We start from the raw sequence: 16,902 nt of genomic DNA on the forward strand, positions 1-16,902 counted from the left end.
GTTTACCTGTTAGGGTGCTTTCACACTTGGATCAATTGCCTGGACCGTACCCAAGTTCGATTGCACACCCACCCCTTACCACCTTCTCTGTTGGTTTGTGTTCACACCATCTTTTTTCCTTCTGAACCTACCCTGTTGTTGTCTATTGGAAGGAATGCGTCAATAGAGCCGCCATTTTAGTACAGGGTAGCACTCCTTTGACATGAATAAAGGACCAAGGTGCAGTGGAGGACTGGCCATCCAGAGCCAGAGATATATACACCCACATACATACATCTATAATAAGGAGTTTTCCCATTGGTCAGTATGCAAATATATTTTTAAATAACGAAAATTATAATTTTACATCACTTTTGTACATCGAAGGATAAGTGACCGCATGGGGATTGCTGACAAAGAGCGTGTATTTATGAGCATGGAAATGTAGTATCCTCTCCACCTGTTAAATTTGATCTTATTCGTGTGCTGAAACACACCCCCTTCTCCTGCTTTCACTTCTAATGCTAACGAAAGGAGCGATTTGTTTGTGAATGAATTCTTGTTATGAACGACTCATTCAACAAAACCAGCATAAGCCTAGTATTTAGTACACGTTGGTGCCACTTTGCCTTTTGGTCAGTGCAGTAAGTGACTGTATTCTCATCAATAACGTTACCTGTTGAGAACAAAAGTTCATAACATACAAAAAACAAAATCATAGCTATGAAATGTTCTGCCTTTGTGCTTTGCTTTCTTTGTTTGCTTGTCACTACATCCGTACACAGCGTTAATGTCCAGCATCTTTACATTGGCTTTGGTCTTGACTAGTGCGGTTGAATGACATTTGTTCTGGGAGCTCTGTACAAATGTGGCGGCACTATTGACGCATGCTCAGGGTCTGTATGTGATATCCAGTGTTTATATCTATGATGATAGTGCTTATTTTAAATATTCATAATTTTGGAGATACAGTGCATTGGCATCCATCAGCCTGTCATACTGAGCAGAGCAAAGACGGTTGACATTCCGCCACAAGATGGCGATAGAGACCGCATAATAAGTCCTTAGGGGAAAAAACTCAGTGTAAATTTCAAACCACAGCTGATCAAATCATTATTGAACAGGTAAGTGACATTATAAGTCGATCTCTCTGTTTTGTACTTTGTAGCGCTGTATTTATACAGTGGTTATATGGTAGTGTTTGGTTTGCTCAGGCTTTTTCAGGATTAATTATTGTGATCTCCCGGTTGCAACAGAGAAATACTGGGAAATCTCTGTAGACTGATGGCATTTCATGTGGTTCAGACGTATAATCTTAAAATGTGAGCAAAATCAGCTGTTTTGTCATTATTTTTGACATTATGCTAGAGAATCATTCAAGCACTAGCTCTAAAGTGGCGTTTGTGAATGAGCAACGCTTTCTGCTGTTCTGACGTCAGCTGCAGATGTATATGAGCGGCGGGAGAAAGTAGTTCCTCGTACAAAAGAGTTTTTGAGACTCTCTGTGATTGATTTTCTTTTTATACACACGATTATTCCGTCAAACTGTTGCATAAACACAATATCACACTCGTAGCACTGCGATATGGCTGTATATCATCTCTGGTGGGACACTAAGGCACTCAAGCCAACACATGCCTCCCTCCAGTGCCAATATGCAGCCATATCGGACTGCTACTATGTAAACTATGTACTTTAGTGCATCTTTATTCATATTGTAATATTTAAATCGCCATAAAAATAGCTATCAGATTTTTTCAAACATCGTGTAGCCCTATTTTGCAGTGTTTTCCCCCTTGTTGCCACATCTAGATGAAGAAAGCAGACATCCTCCTCCGCTCTCGCCCTTGTCAACTCACTTGTCCATCACTCAATCTCCTGTACAAGCTGTTTATTAACGAATGTCAACACTGGGTGAAACGGGACACACACAGCGGTCAGACGTCTTCAGGGAACGGCCCAGATCTGCTCTCACACCGGGTGTATATTGCTTTTCTGCTACGCTGTGTGGGTTTTCATGGCACCAATATCCCAGCCCCTGAAAATGCATAATCCTGCACTGATTCCTGGATGATCCCGAGTCCAAAGATCACGCAGGGTTTTTAATCAACTTCTCAGCCTCCTCTCTCTCTCTCTCTCTCTCTCGGTGGCAGAATTCACAGCAAATCTGATTTCTTCTGGAAAACTCGAGCGATTTGTTGTCCCTGGATCGCCGCTTAGAGTCTATAGAGCTGAAATCTCAGACCGAATCAATTCTTTAGCTTCTCTTCCACCGCTGATTGCTCACCATGAAGAAGGAAATTGCGCAGCGACTCGAGTCCTGATTACCTCTTAGCACACCGTAGTGTCACGTGGAGTCCGGCCTTGTTAAAATTCATCTCGGCCTCCGTCCAGCAGCACTAATAACAGCTCTCACACCACCTACAGCTCAGCCAATAAGCGAGCCTGCAAGACCTCAAATTAGTAAACTGACATTTTAATGCGAAGCCATGGGGAGGGAAAAAAGAGAAAGAATAGCATAAAGGACCATGCCTAATAGTTCTTTTGATCAAAAGGTATTCAGGGGGAATTTTTCTTTAATTAATTCCTACAATGGTAGCAAATTGCTTGGGGAACATTGCAGGATTTGAAACGGGCTGAAATTGTGAGGCGCCGCACCTAGCATTCATTTCTCTTTCTGACTTTGTGAGGCTTCATTGATTGACGGCATAAAAAGCAAACAATAGTCTCCACTCACTTCTGTCCAAATCACGCTGTTACAAACCAACGCGGCTTATCTAATCTCTCTGCATCTGAGCAGTAATTGTCAGTTTGCCGTGTTTTCTTTGTCTTTCTTAAATACAACACACTGATTGCGCTGACTGACTTCTGCATTAATTCCGGTTCTTTACAAATGAGAAAAAAAAACACACTCAAGACTAAAACTATTAGGCAAAAAAACATTTTTGTTGACTGAAATAAATAAATAAAATTCATAATAATAAAAAAAACTACAACTACATTAAACTAACAACAAGTTACTGAAAAAGGAATACTTAGCAAAAATTAACCATCATTTTCTGAATTAATAAACACTAGAAAATAGTAGAAAATCTGACTAGAGAAATACCTGTAGATTGAGCTTCAATGACCAAACATGCACGCACGCATGCACGCACGCACGCACACTTCGTTATTTTCACCTAAAGTTACTACTTCGCCATCATCTTTGTCAAAGCCGCCAAACAGGCACGCACACACGAATGCAAGCACAATTCGTTATTTCTACCTGAAGTTACTACTTCGCCATTATCTTCGTCAGAGCCGTCAAGCACTTACGCACGCAAACATGTGCACACACACTTCGCTATTTCCACCTGAAGTTACTACTTCGCCATTATCTTTGTCAGAGCCGTCAAGCATGTACGCACGCAAGAACACGCTTCGTTTTCCACCTGAAGTTACTACTTCACCATCATCTTCGTCAAAGCCACCAAACAGGCATGCACACACCAATGCAAGCACGCAAGCAAGCACAATTCGTTATTTCTACCTGAAGTTACTACTTGGCCATCTTCTTCATCAGAGGCATCAAGCATGCACGCACAAACGCACCTTTATTTCCACCTGAAGTTACTACTTCGCCATTATCTTCGTCAGAGCCGTCAAGCACGTACGCATGCAAGAACACATGCAAGCACGCATGCACACAAGCACATGCTTCGTTATTTCCACCTGAAGTTACTACTTCGCCATCATCTTCGTCAAAGCCGCCAAACAGGCACGCACACCACGAATGCAAGCACGCAAGCAAGCACAACTCGTTATTTCTACCTGAAGTTACTACTTCGCCATTATCTTCGTCAGAGCCGTCAAGCACGTACACACGCAAAAACGCATGCAAGCACGCACACAAGCACACGCTTCGTTATTTCCACCTGAAGTTACTACTTCACCATCATCTTCGTCAAAGCCATCAAACAGGCACGCACACATGAATGCAAGCACGCACGCTTCGTTACTTCTACCTGAAGTTACTACTTTACCATCACCTTCGTCAGAGCCGCCAAGCATGCACAAACGAACGAACGCACGCACACTTCTTTATTTTCTACCTGAAGTTACTACTTCGCCATTATCTTCGACAGAGCTGTCAAGCACGCACGCACTCAAGCACACGCTTTGTTTTTCCACCTGAAGTTACTACTTCGCCATCATCTTCGTCAAAGCCGCCAAACAGGCACGCACACACGAATGCAAGCACGCAAGCAAGCACAATTCGTTATTTCTACCTGAAGTTACTACTTCGCCATTATCTTCGTCAGAGCCATCAAGCACGTACGCACACAAGAACGCATGCAAGCACGCACGCAAGCACACGCTTCGTTATTTCCACCTAAAGTTACTACTTCGCCATCATCTTCGTCAAAGCCATCAAACTGGCACGCACACATGAATGCAAGCACGCACACTTCGTTATTTCTACCTGAAGTTACTACTTTACCATCACCTTCGTCAGAGCCGACAAGCATGCACAAACGAACGAACGCACGCACGCACGCAAGCCCGCACGCACACTTCTTTATTTCCACCTGAAGTTGCTACTTTGCCATCATCTTCGTCAGAACTGTCAAGCAGGCACGCACGGAAGCATGCGCGCACACACACTTCGTTATTTCCACCTGATGTTACTACTTCGCCATCTTCGTCAGAGCAGTCAAGCACTTACACACGCACGTAAGCATGCAAGCACGTTTCGTTATTTCCACCTGGAGTTACTACTTCATCCTCATCTTCGTCAGGGCTGTCTCCAGCTGCCATGGTGTCGCTAGTTTCATCACCCTCAGAATATTCACCTTCATTTCTTGTCTTTTTCTCATCTTTCTTGACACCTTTCCATGACATTTTACTTCCCTATACTTTTGTATTTGTGTTGCTTGACTTTAAAAACGATTCTGGTTGGTATTATAGGATTAAATCACAAACTAGCAGCAGAGCTAAAGAAGTTGCGACCTCTTAGCACCTCGCCATAACCGGACGTCCGCGCAGGCACAATCACTCACTCACACCCTCTTTTCTATATAAACAAAGCATCTGATCAATAATTTCATCATCTGCCAAAAAATAAATAAACTCGGCGCGTTTAACTATAAATATTATCTTTAATATGAATAAATTTGTTTGAATTCTTCATTTTCTTTTATATATTTGAGCTGTATTTGTATAGTTTTGGGCTCAAACACCATTTTATTTTTATTACTAAGAGCTTTTATTACTACAAGAGTTAATGTAAGCAGTGCTAACACATGCACATCATAGCTTCGGTCGACTAATTTTAAAATTAAGATTAAATTAGAAACTATATGAAACTAAATAGAAATGCAGAAATATACACTAAATTAACAAAGCAAGTAATTAATTAATGTTTAAATAGCTTGGGGAACATTGCAGGATTTGAAACGGGCTGAAATTGTGAAGCGCCGCACCTAGCATTCATTTCTCTTTCTGACGTTGTGAGGCTTCATTGATTGACGGCATAAAAAGCAAACAATAGTCTCCACTCACTTCTGTCCAAATCACGCTGTTACAAACCAATGCAGCGGCTTATCTAATCTCTCTGCATCTGAGCAGTAATTGTCAGTTTGCCGTGTTTTCTTTGTCTTTCTTAAATACAACACGCTGATTGCGCTGATTGACTTCTGCATTTATTGCTGTTCCTCACGCAGATGCTTCATAATAAAACTCAAGGTTATTTTGGGGAACAAAAAAATACTAAGGCTAAAACTCTTAATGAAAAAAAAGATTTTGTTGACGGCAATAAAATAAATAAAAATAATAAAAAAGTATAATTAAAAATGTCTAAAATAAAATCACAATAAAAGAAAATCTCTGAAACTAACATTTAACAACCTTACTGTAATTCACTCATTCATTTCGGCTTAGTCCCTTTATTAAACAGGGATTGCCACAGTGGAATGAACCGCCAACTCATCCAGCACATTTTACACAGCGGATGCCCTTTCAACCGCAACCCATCACTGGGAAACATCCATACACACTCATTCACACACATACACTACGGACAATTTAGCAATTTAGCTCACATGTCTTTGGACTGTGGAGGAAACCAGAGCACCCGGAGAAAACCCACGCCAACACGGGGAGAACATGCAAACTCCACACAGAAATGCCAACTGACCCAACCGAGGCTCGAACCAGCTTCTTGCTGTAAGGCGATCGTGCTACCCACTGCGCCACCGTGACACCCTACCTTACTGTAATGTATTTATTAATAATGAACAATAAAATACAAAACTGCAGGCGTTTAACTATATATTATGATTAATATGAAGTAGTTTGTCTGAATTCTTCATCATTTTTACCTTCATTATAGAAGTTGCATTTACACCCTCCCGCTCCACCACATCCCAAAGGTGCTCTATTGGATTGAGCTCTGGTGACTGTGGAGGCCATTTGAGTACAGTGAACTCATTGTCATGTTCAAGAAACCAGTCTGAGATGATTCACGTTTTATGACATGGTGCGTTATCCTGCTGGAAGTAGCAATCAGAAGATGGGTACACTGTGGTCATAAAGGGATGGACATGGTCAGCAACAATACTCAGGTAGGCTGTGGTGTTGACATGATGCTCAATTAGTACTAACGGACCCAAAGTGTGCCAAGAGAATCTCCCCCACACCATTACACCACCACAACCAGCCTGAACCGTTGATACAAGGCAGGATGGATCCATGCTTTCATGTTGTTGATGCCAAATTCTGACCCGACCATCCGAATGTGTCAGCAGAAATGGAGACTCATCAGACCAGGCAACGTTTCTCCAATCTTCTATTGTCCAGTTTTGGTGAGCCTGTGTGAATTGTAGCCTCAGTTTCCTGTTCTTAGCTGACAGGAGCGGCACCCGGTGTGGTCTTCTGCTGCTGTAGCCCATATCCGCCTCAAGGTTGGACGTGTTGTGTGTTCAGAGATGCTCTTCTGCAGACCTCGGTTGTAACGGGTGCTTATTTGAGTTACTGTTGCCTTTCTATCAGCTGGAACCAGTCTGGCCATTCTCCTCTGACCTCTGGCATCAACAAGACATTTGCGCCCACAGAACTGCCGCTCACTGGATATTTCCTCTTTTTCAGATCATTCTCTGTAAACTCTAGAGATGGTTGTGCGTGAAAATCCCAGTCGATCAGCAGTTTCTGAAATACTCAGAGCAGCCCGTCTGGCACCAACAACCATGCCACATTCAAAGTCACTTAAATCCCCTTTCTTCTCTATTCTGATGCTCAGTTTGAACTGCAGCAGATCGTCTTGACCATGTCTACATGCCTAAATGCATTGAGTTGCTGCATTGTGATTGGCCGAGTAGAAATTTGCGTTAATGAGCAGTTGGACAGGTGTACCTAATAAAGTGGCCGGTGAGTATATTATGCTTAACATAACAAAATTTGACCTTAATTTAAAGTTTCATACATTTAAATTGTATTTGTATAGGTTTAGGTTCAGTCTCTAATAAAACTATTAAATTTTTTATTATTGAGAGGTTTGCACTAAAGTTACTTTAAGACGTGCAAAGACTAAACTATGAATGTGTGTGTGTGTCCCACTACTGTACAGTGTGTGTGTGTGGTGTGTGATTGACTCAGCCGGATCAGTAGTGATCGTGTTCGGGGTTGTAATACGTGCTACCTTTACACCGCCGCTTGTCCTGGGACCCTCCGGGGTTACAGACGCTCCGCCGCTCTGCATGTTAATAAAGGTCAGCGAGCTTATAAAGCACATTCATTAGCCACTTTCTGCCATTAATTCAACAAGCTCAACTACAGTGTGAGTGTTTGTCAGCTCTGTGGAGATTTCAGACACCGCTTTGCTCCCAAATTGATATGTGGTACTGTCTCCGCAATCATTCACAGCGTGAGCAGATTTACAGGAGCTACGCTTACCATAATACACTGAGAAATAATGATTCATTGGATTTACTATATTTTTTTTTAAGGTAAGTGGTTGCAAGCAGTTAATATGTGCTGAAATAATACGCTTTAACAAGAAACAGCGTGGAAGCATTTGATGCTTAAAGCACAGGAGTCAAACTCAGTTCCTGGATGGCCACAGCTCTGCACAGTTTAGTTCCAACCCTAATCAAGCACACCCGATCAAACTAATGGAGTAATTTAGGCTTGCTTGAAACCTACAGGTGAGCGTGTAAAAGCAGGATTGGAAGTAAACTGTGCAGAGCAGCGACCCTCTAGACTGAGTTTGACACCCCTGACTTTAAGCGACAGTTTATCCAAAATTGAAGATGGTCTCATTTATTCTCCCATGTGGTTTTAAGCCTTTATAAAGTTTCTTTTTTCTGTTAAAGACAAAAGAAGATATTTTGAAGAATGCTAAATCACATCTACTTCCACACACTCAGAAATAAAGGTACTGAGGCAGTACCTTTTTAAAAGGTAGACTTATGTACCATGCAGGTGGACATTAGTACCTTTCGGCAGTGTTGGGGCGTTGCGTTACGTAATTTAATTCAGGGTTCATACAACTACTAAAATCTCATACTTGACTACCAAAATTCCATGACTTTTCCATGATTTTTCCAAGACTTAAGTAAATTTTCATGACCTAATGTTTCATGCAATGTCTACATCTGTGTGGTAAAAGAAAAACATTGCAAGTTCAAATTTATTACAGCATATCGTAAAACACGCAGCAATCTATTTAGTATCTATATAAATTGATTTAGATAATGCTTACAGCCAGGGGCGTAACAGCCATTTTAAAAGTGGGGGGACAGCTGTATGGTCACCCAAAAGTGATTAATGATTTATTAGCAATAAAGTTTATTAATAATCTTTTAACCAAAATTCTAAAATAATTACAAAATATTAATAATAACAATAAATAAACAGAACCACACACATTTAAATTAAGCATTACTCTGTGTGAAAATATTTTTAAATACTACAATGCAATTGCAAAATTGCAAGTTGATACTACACATATAACGTGAGATGGACATCGCCATGTGTACTTGCGGCCGATGCGTCATTCATAAAAGCAGAACACGCAGGATTCAACACGTAAATTCACCAATTACTCCCCAAATACATGCAAGTAAGTGGTTGGTGAACTTAGAGAGGAGTAGATTCAACTTTATAGTTACTTTCAGTATGTGTATCTGATATGATTAAAACACATCGGCAAATTATATTTGAATGGATTGTTAGACTTCCTTGTGTGTTTTACAAACGCTAAAGTTCTTGTTTTACTAGTACTTGTGTGTATTTACATGTCTAAATCATAAATTAAGCAATAGGCCGTAAAAAAGGCTGCATAACTGTGATAAAATAACACGTCTTTCTCAGCAGAGTTAAGTTGGTCTTGTTTTCGGGAAAAAAAAAACGAAAAAAAGAAGCACTTTTCCGATGGCCCCTTACTAAGAGATTAGCTCAGCGCGAGCTCTCTCTGGCTAAACGCATATTGCGACTGCTCAAGCAGTGCTCGTAATATCGAGCGAAAAAAGAAAGACAGCTGTGAAAGCTTTGTCTTTTTGTAGGGAATACAGTTTAGATCTTTTTAGGGTGAGAGGTTTTTTAGTTAATGCCGTCCGTCACTGAATGTGTCAGGAATACCGAAAACAAAACCAACTTAACCCCGCTGTCTTTCTCTGGCTCAACGCCAGACAAGACACCAGCACCAGGGACTTTACGGTTCTCACTTCAAAACGGAACAAAAGTAGGATTCTGTAACGTTAGTGATTTACCGTGATTTACCCAGCTGTAGCTGTTGCTCCCTTCCGCGTCATCCCTGTCTTTGACTGCAAAGCGAATGAATGAAACTCGTGGCAGACGCTCAAGAGATTCGCGCTGTGATTGGCTGAGTGATCGTTCACTTAAATCAAGTAACAAATCAGAGAACACTTGCGGCCGCTAGGTCAAATAAAACGTGTGGGCCAGTCGGGGGACAGAATAACCTGTTTCCAAAAAGTGAGGGGGACGTGTCCCCCCCGTCCCCCCTGGTTACTACGCCCCTGCTTACAGCGCACTGATAATGTGAGAGTATGTGACTTGCCAAGGACAGAACAGAAGTCAAGATAACTAACCCAAGGCTTCCACTACATGAATTCTTCCATGGCGGGGCGCCACACTAAAATTCATCCCGCCACAACAGATGTAAATATATAAACAATATAATGCTCATTCCTACATATTTCCTTTTACTATACATCACTATAGTATTTTAAATGTGTGACGCCTGGTTTTATTGGATTTTTTTTGTGTTTGCTGTTATATACTATAGTTTGTTTCTGTCTGGTACAGCATATTATTTACATTAAATAACTGAACAGTTATCCCTCATATGTTTCATTGACAGTTTTATTGATCTCTAAGATTGACTTGGATTTAAGTTGCTTCAATTTAAAAATTAAAATTGCAAAAATAGAAGTTTTTTTTTTATTGCAAATGCCACAAAAATCCCCCTGCAACTAACTACTATTTAGATTTAGTAACAACAGTGAACACTTTATTTGTTATAAGGTCTGGTTTTAGTGGCTGTACTTTAAAATAAAATTAATATAATCCTAATTGAAATGAAGAGAGATTTTGAGATTCTAACAGTGAACAGAGCTACTGTAAGGTCACTCCTGCTCGATATAAATGCTTGAAAATGATTTAGTTGAAAATATCCATTAGAAACTTAAAAGTAATCAAAAGGTAATCAGATGTAATCAGCTACTTAACTTTTATAAAGTAATAGAGTAGGTACACTACTATTACAATTTAAATAGATTACAGATTACAAATTACTCTATTACATATCCAAAGTAACCTCCCCAACACTGCCCTTCGGGTACACTTTTGTACCTTTAAAATGACTATGAGGTACACATTTTACTTTTTGGTAAGGACCTCAGTTTAATGTCTCATCCGAAAGATGGCGCACACTGGGACTATAGTGTCTCCTTCACTATACTGTGGCATTAGGACTCATTAGACCGCAGGTTGAGCAGCCCCTGCTGACCTCACTAACACTATTTCCAACAGCAATCTAGTTTTCCCATTTGGTCTCCCATCCAGATACTGACCAGGCTCAGCCCTGCTTAGCTTCAGTGAGTAAGGTCTTGGCCTGCCGGGTGATATGGCTGTGGCTATCGTCAATCAATAGTAGTTTACAGAAAGAAAAAAAATATTATATTATATTATATTATATTATATTATATTATATTATATTATATTATATTATATTATATTATATTATATTATATTATATTATATTACATTACATTATATTATATTATATTGTATTACATTACATTATATTATATTATATTGTATTACATTACATTATATTATATTATATTGTATTACATTACATTACATTATATTATATTGTATTACATTACATTACATTATATTATAGTGCATTACATTATATTGTATTATATTATGTTATATTATATTATATTATATTGTATTGTATTACATTACATTACATTATATTATATTGTATTACATTACATTACATTATATTATAGTGCATTACATTAAATTATATTATATTATGTTATATTATATTATATTATATTGTATTGTATTACATTACATTACATTATATTATAGTGTATTACATTATATTATATTATATTATATTATATTATATTATATTATATTATATTATATTATATTATATTATATTATATTATATTGTATTGTATTACATTACATTATATTATAGTGTATTATATTATATTATATTATATTATATTATATTATATTATATTATATTATATTATATTATATTATATTCATTCATTCATTTTCTGTTCTGCTTAGTCCTTTTTTTAATCTGGGGTCACCACAACGGAATGAACCGCCAACTTATCCAGCATAAATTTTACGCAGCGGATGTCCTTCCAGCCACAACCCAACACTGGGAAACCGGGACTCGAACCAGCAACCTTCTTGCTGTGAGGCGATCGTGCTAGCCACTGAGCCACCGTGACGCTGTATTATATTAGTAAATTATATTATATTATATTTTATTTTATCATATTATATTATATTATACTATATTATACTATAATATATTATACTATACTATATTATACTATAATATATTATACTATACTATATTATATTATATTATACTATACTACATTATATTATATTATATTATATTATATTATATTATAGCCAAACCATAAACCATGTAAATCTAAACAAATAATTATTATTTTTAAGTAATTTATTTTTATTATTTATACACACATATAAAAAAAAAACACATTTTGAATTTTTTAACTATTAAATAAAGCATATTCATTTAATTAAATATTGCATCAGTTCACTTTCAATCATGGAAATAATGCATTTAAAATTGCTTTATATTTCCAGTCTCGTTTTCCTGGATTGTGGGAACCCTGAAACTACTAAAATATAAACTGATTAAAATAAAAATTTCATCATGGTGCAAGTTAATTGCATCCTAAAGCCACATGTGAAATTATGGATGAAGTCTACAGCTGGAATTATTATAAAAACACTGCAAAAAAGCAAAAACTATCAGTGAATGTTGCTTTTTTGAGTCAAAGTCTGATCAAAACAGAGCCGTCCGTCAGCACTGCTCTAAAGCTCTCAGTAAATTAGCCCTGACTCTGGGTCAAAACCATTGCAAACTTGGGTCAGACTGCTGAATGGTGAAGAATAGAACAAAAGTATGAGAAGAAACACACCGTAGACAATGACAGTGGCCGAGGAGCTTTTGCGTCGGGCCACAATGTTCTTGGCCACGCAGGTGTAGTTGCCGGTGTCGGCCAGACGAGTCTGTTTGATGATCAGATTATGGTCTGTGGTGATGAAGAAATTGGGGTCAGTCTTGGGGTCGATCAGCTCCTCGTTCCTCTGCCACTCCACCTGCAGGAAAAAAAAAACACACCAGAGAAAACATTTCACAGCTGCGAAGAGATGATGCCAACCATCGAAGACTTCATGCAGCTGAAGTCAGAATTATTCGCCCTCCTGTGAATTTTTTTCTTCTTCTTTTTTTAAATGTTTCCCAAATGATGTTGAACAGATTCAGGAATTTTTCACAGTATTTCCTATAATATTTTTTCTTCTGGATAAAGTCTTATTTGTTTTATTTTGGCTGTAATAAAAGCAGCTTTTATTTTTTCTAAATCCATTTTGAGGTCAATATTATTAGTCCCCTTAAAAGGCACCTATGGGGAAAAATCTACTTTTTAAGCTGTTTGGACAGACATATGTGTAGGTATAGTGTATAGACCATAGACTGTAAAATATATGGACGGAGTATCCGTGATGTCACCCATAGGTTTCTGAACACTGCAAAAGAAGTTACAAGTAGGCGCGGCCAACCGTCGCCATTTTGTTCGCGCGTCATCGCACCGACGGCAGGATACCAAACAAGGGCAAAGAGGCGGAGAGTGGGCGGAGCTACAGACACCTGCTGGCACTTTACTTACACCTGGCAGACAGACTTTACTTTAGGAGAAACACTTAATACTTCATTACCTGCGACTCGTTTGTGTTCTGACCACATGTGCTTGGCTGTACACTATATCAATAAAGTGTTTAGACTTTTCAAAACACTGTAGTAATACAGTGAGCTACTAAACATTGTTCTTATGACGTTTTTTTACAGGAGGAAAACCCGAATTACTTCCAAACACTTCAGATATAGTCTGTGTTAGTAAATGCAAGACTATTGATGAACTCCAGCATAACACTGTAAGAGAACGCTTCAGATGACTGTTCTAGAGCCTACAGCTAATCAATCTGTCACATTCTGGAGTGCTTTACAGCTCTAAAGAACATTATTAATGATAAATAAAACAAATACATTTATAGAGATGGTGTATAAGTATATAACTTTACTCACATGGGAAACGGAGGCCACATGAATGGTTTGTGAGCACAATTAAGTGCACACAGCATCCCATATCATCTGATACGTGTAAGAAATAAGTCCAAAAGGCAGCTGACTGTGTAAAGCCACATAAAACAACACAAAAATACGATGAATATGCCGAGATCAGTGGCTAATCTGCCGGATTCAGCTGAGGTGAAGTGACAGCGACCAGCGAGAACTAGCTGTCACTCAAGTGGCCACGCCCTTAATTATGCAAACTTAATATAACCTAATATAAAGGAAATGGATGAGTTATAAAAAAATTCACCCCCCTCACAGTTGTCATGGAGGGTAATAATAGCTATATGAACCAAAATCGTTCTTTGTACCAGGCTGTAAACACCTTTTTTTCTGCTGTAAAGTTGGCCATTCTAACAGTGGGCTCAATTAAAATTTGCTCTATTATGAAGCCAGGACTAGCGGAATTTTGATGAATTGCAGTTTCAGTTACTTCCGTATTGGCTTCCCGAGAGAGAGCGGGAGGTTGCCGCTTGGTATAGACCAGGGGAGCTCAAACTTTTTGAGCCGAGGGCCAGATGCAAAAAAAAAAAAAAAAAAAACGTTATCCCGGGCCAAATTTTACATATGTCACACAGACGCATGTATATAGACTGTGGGCTATATGTTGGTGTTGTTTTTGAACTCAAATAAGGACTAAATGTCTGCTGTGTGTAGTTTTTCTGTAATTGCTAACATATCAGAGACTGTAAGGGTCTGTAAGTGTTCATATATGTTGCATTTATTTATTTATTTTATATAATTGCAGACGTTACAGTAGGCCCACTGTCATTGATCTGCAGTTATAATCAAATCATGTTCATAGAAAGGTTAGTAATGAACATTTGAACAGTATTTATGTGTATGAAGCATCTGTTTTGTGAGAAGTGCTTCTCATATGATATGTGAACGACCCGCACAGCTTTACTTTGCCATTTCCTCGAGCGAGAATGACTTCGATTGAAACTTTGTCATACACCACGCCCCCCATGTCCCATTGGTACCCTTTTGGACCATAAGACCATGAATGAAATTTCAGACTTATATAGGGCTAAACACTAAAGATGTTTTTAATCGCACTGCAGATTTTTTTTTTACTTGCCCCGTCAAAAAACGAATTAATTAGTCATTCCACATATTTTAAATAATATAAATATAATATAATATAATATATTTTAAATAAATAAAGCAGACCCGAGTTGCATACATACTTGTTTTTTTAACATAACTCTTCAAAAACTAAATGTATGCATAACAGACTGTTATAATAGTAGTTATGAATATAGTTTTGCTATGAGTTTTATCGAGATGTATTGTTGGTGATTGGGTCACTTTACATAAACAAAGGAAAACGAAGACCAGTTTAAAATGATTTAAGACCCACAAGACAATATTTCAGTGAACTTTTTAATGCCTAAAATTGTGTTTATGAAATTTAAGACCCCCTGATATAACAAGTTTAACTGTTAAAAGCTATTAGTTAGTTAATTAAAGTTATTTGTAACTAAAAGTTTTGGTCGCTAATAACCTTAAAGTTTCTGATTTTGATTGTAATGCAATAATGTGCATCTTTTTCAAAGCTGCTTTGGAACAATAATTATTGTGAAAATAATGCGCTGTGCAAATAAACTTGAATGGAATTGAGTTGTGGCGGATAGAAAACACTGGGATCCAGCGGGTGATTCTGGCCAGATCCCGAGGCCACCGCATGCTGAGCTCTGGCACACGCTGCAGACCGGAGCAGCCAAGAGGAAAGGGGATTAGCAGTGCTCTTCTCTGTTTTTTTGGTAAATGCAAAAAAAAATTATTATAGTTTGTTTTAATGCTCTGGAATTAGAAACGGGACCAAAAAATAAATAAATAAATAAATAAATAAATAAATCTTGGACAATTTTACTGTGCAATAATTAAAAAAAACCTTTACATTTTCAAATTGTATGGGCTGTCATATTGATCATACAGAATAAATGCACAATATAAATGTTTCAGTGCAGGATGAAAGTGGATTAGCATTTCTCCTTTATTTTTATTTTTTAAATGCAGATATTATAACTATTTATTTTAAAGCTTTGAAATCCTAAAAAATATTTAAAAAATACATGCGCTTTAAACAGTAATTCTAGGATTTCAGTCACTTTATTAACTAATATTCAGATGTTTAAAAAGTATTTATTTACAATAAAGTTTGTAAAGTAGAGTTTTCTGTCATTTAGTAGATATATTAGACCGGAGACTTGCTTTGTTTGCCAAACAAGCGGATCTAATTGTGTTAAAACATTAAAAGCTAAAAAGTTATTATTTTTTATTTCACATTTTAAGTTTTTAATTTATTTACTCTCAAAATATGACGTGAAACGAACCGACCAAACTGAAGGAAACATAACTGATAATCACGTTTTGGCGAGCCATGACGCAACCAAGAAAAAGGAAAATCAACAGTGAGTGCAGGAACTTTCAGTCACGTTGGGGCAAAGAATATTTCTTCACAGAGGTCAGCGGGAAATGTGTCTGTTTAATTTGCCAGGAATCAGTCGCAGTAATGAAGGAATATAATATTAAAAGACATTATGAAACAAAACATCAGGCCTTCAGCAAAAGTAAAACAATTAGCAGCTGCGCTATCAGCTCAACAACAGCAGTTTTTCCATGCTAATAAAGTGCAAGAAATTTCTAAGCTGGCTAGTTATGAGGTAGCTCAGCTAATCGCACAGCAAAGGAAACTTTTCACTGAAGGAGAATTTATATAGGAGTGTCTGATGAGTTTTACAACTGTAATTTGCCCAGAGAAGATTCAAGATTTTCTAGAAACACAGTTGGACAATGAATTAAAACAATTCCATAATACACACACACAAACAAAGGTGTGTGTGTGTGTGTGTATATATGAATATAAATAAAGAAATAAATAAAGAAATAAATATATATATATATATATATATATATATATATATATATATATATATATATATATATATATATATATATATATATATATATATATATATATATAT

The 16,902-nt window shown here is 37.6% G+C and overlaps 1 protein-coding gene across 1 annotated transcript in view; it reads right to left on the minus strand.

Moving 5' to 3' along the window:
* The window catches only part of unc5a (unc-5 netrin receptor A), a 480,707-nt gene that overhangs the window by 185,272 nt on the left and 278,533 nt on the right, over positions 1-16,902 (minus strand). Inside the window, exon 5 of the mRNA XM_056471872.1 lies at positions 12,699-12,879. Coding sequence (XP_056327847.1) covers positions 12,699-12,879 — 181 coding nt within the window. The remainder of the gene's footprint in view (positions 1-12,698; positions 12,880-16,902) is intronic.

The sequence above is a fragment of the Danio aesculapii genome, chromosome 14, assembly GCF_903798145.1.
Source record: "Danio aesculapii chromosome 14, fDanAes4.1, whole genome shotgun sequence".
Classification (NCBI taxonomy): domain Eukaryota; kingdom Metazoa; phylum Chordata; class Actinopteri; order Cypriniformes; family Danionidae; genus Danio; species Danio aesculapii.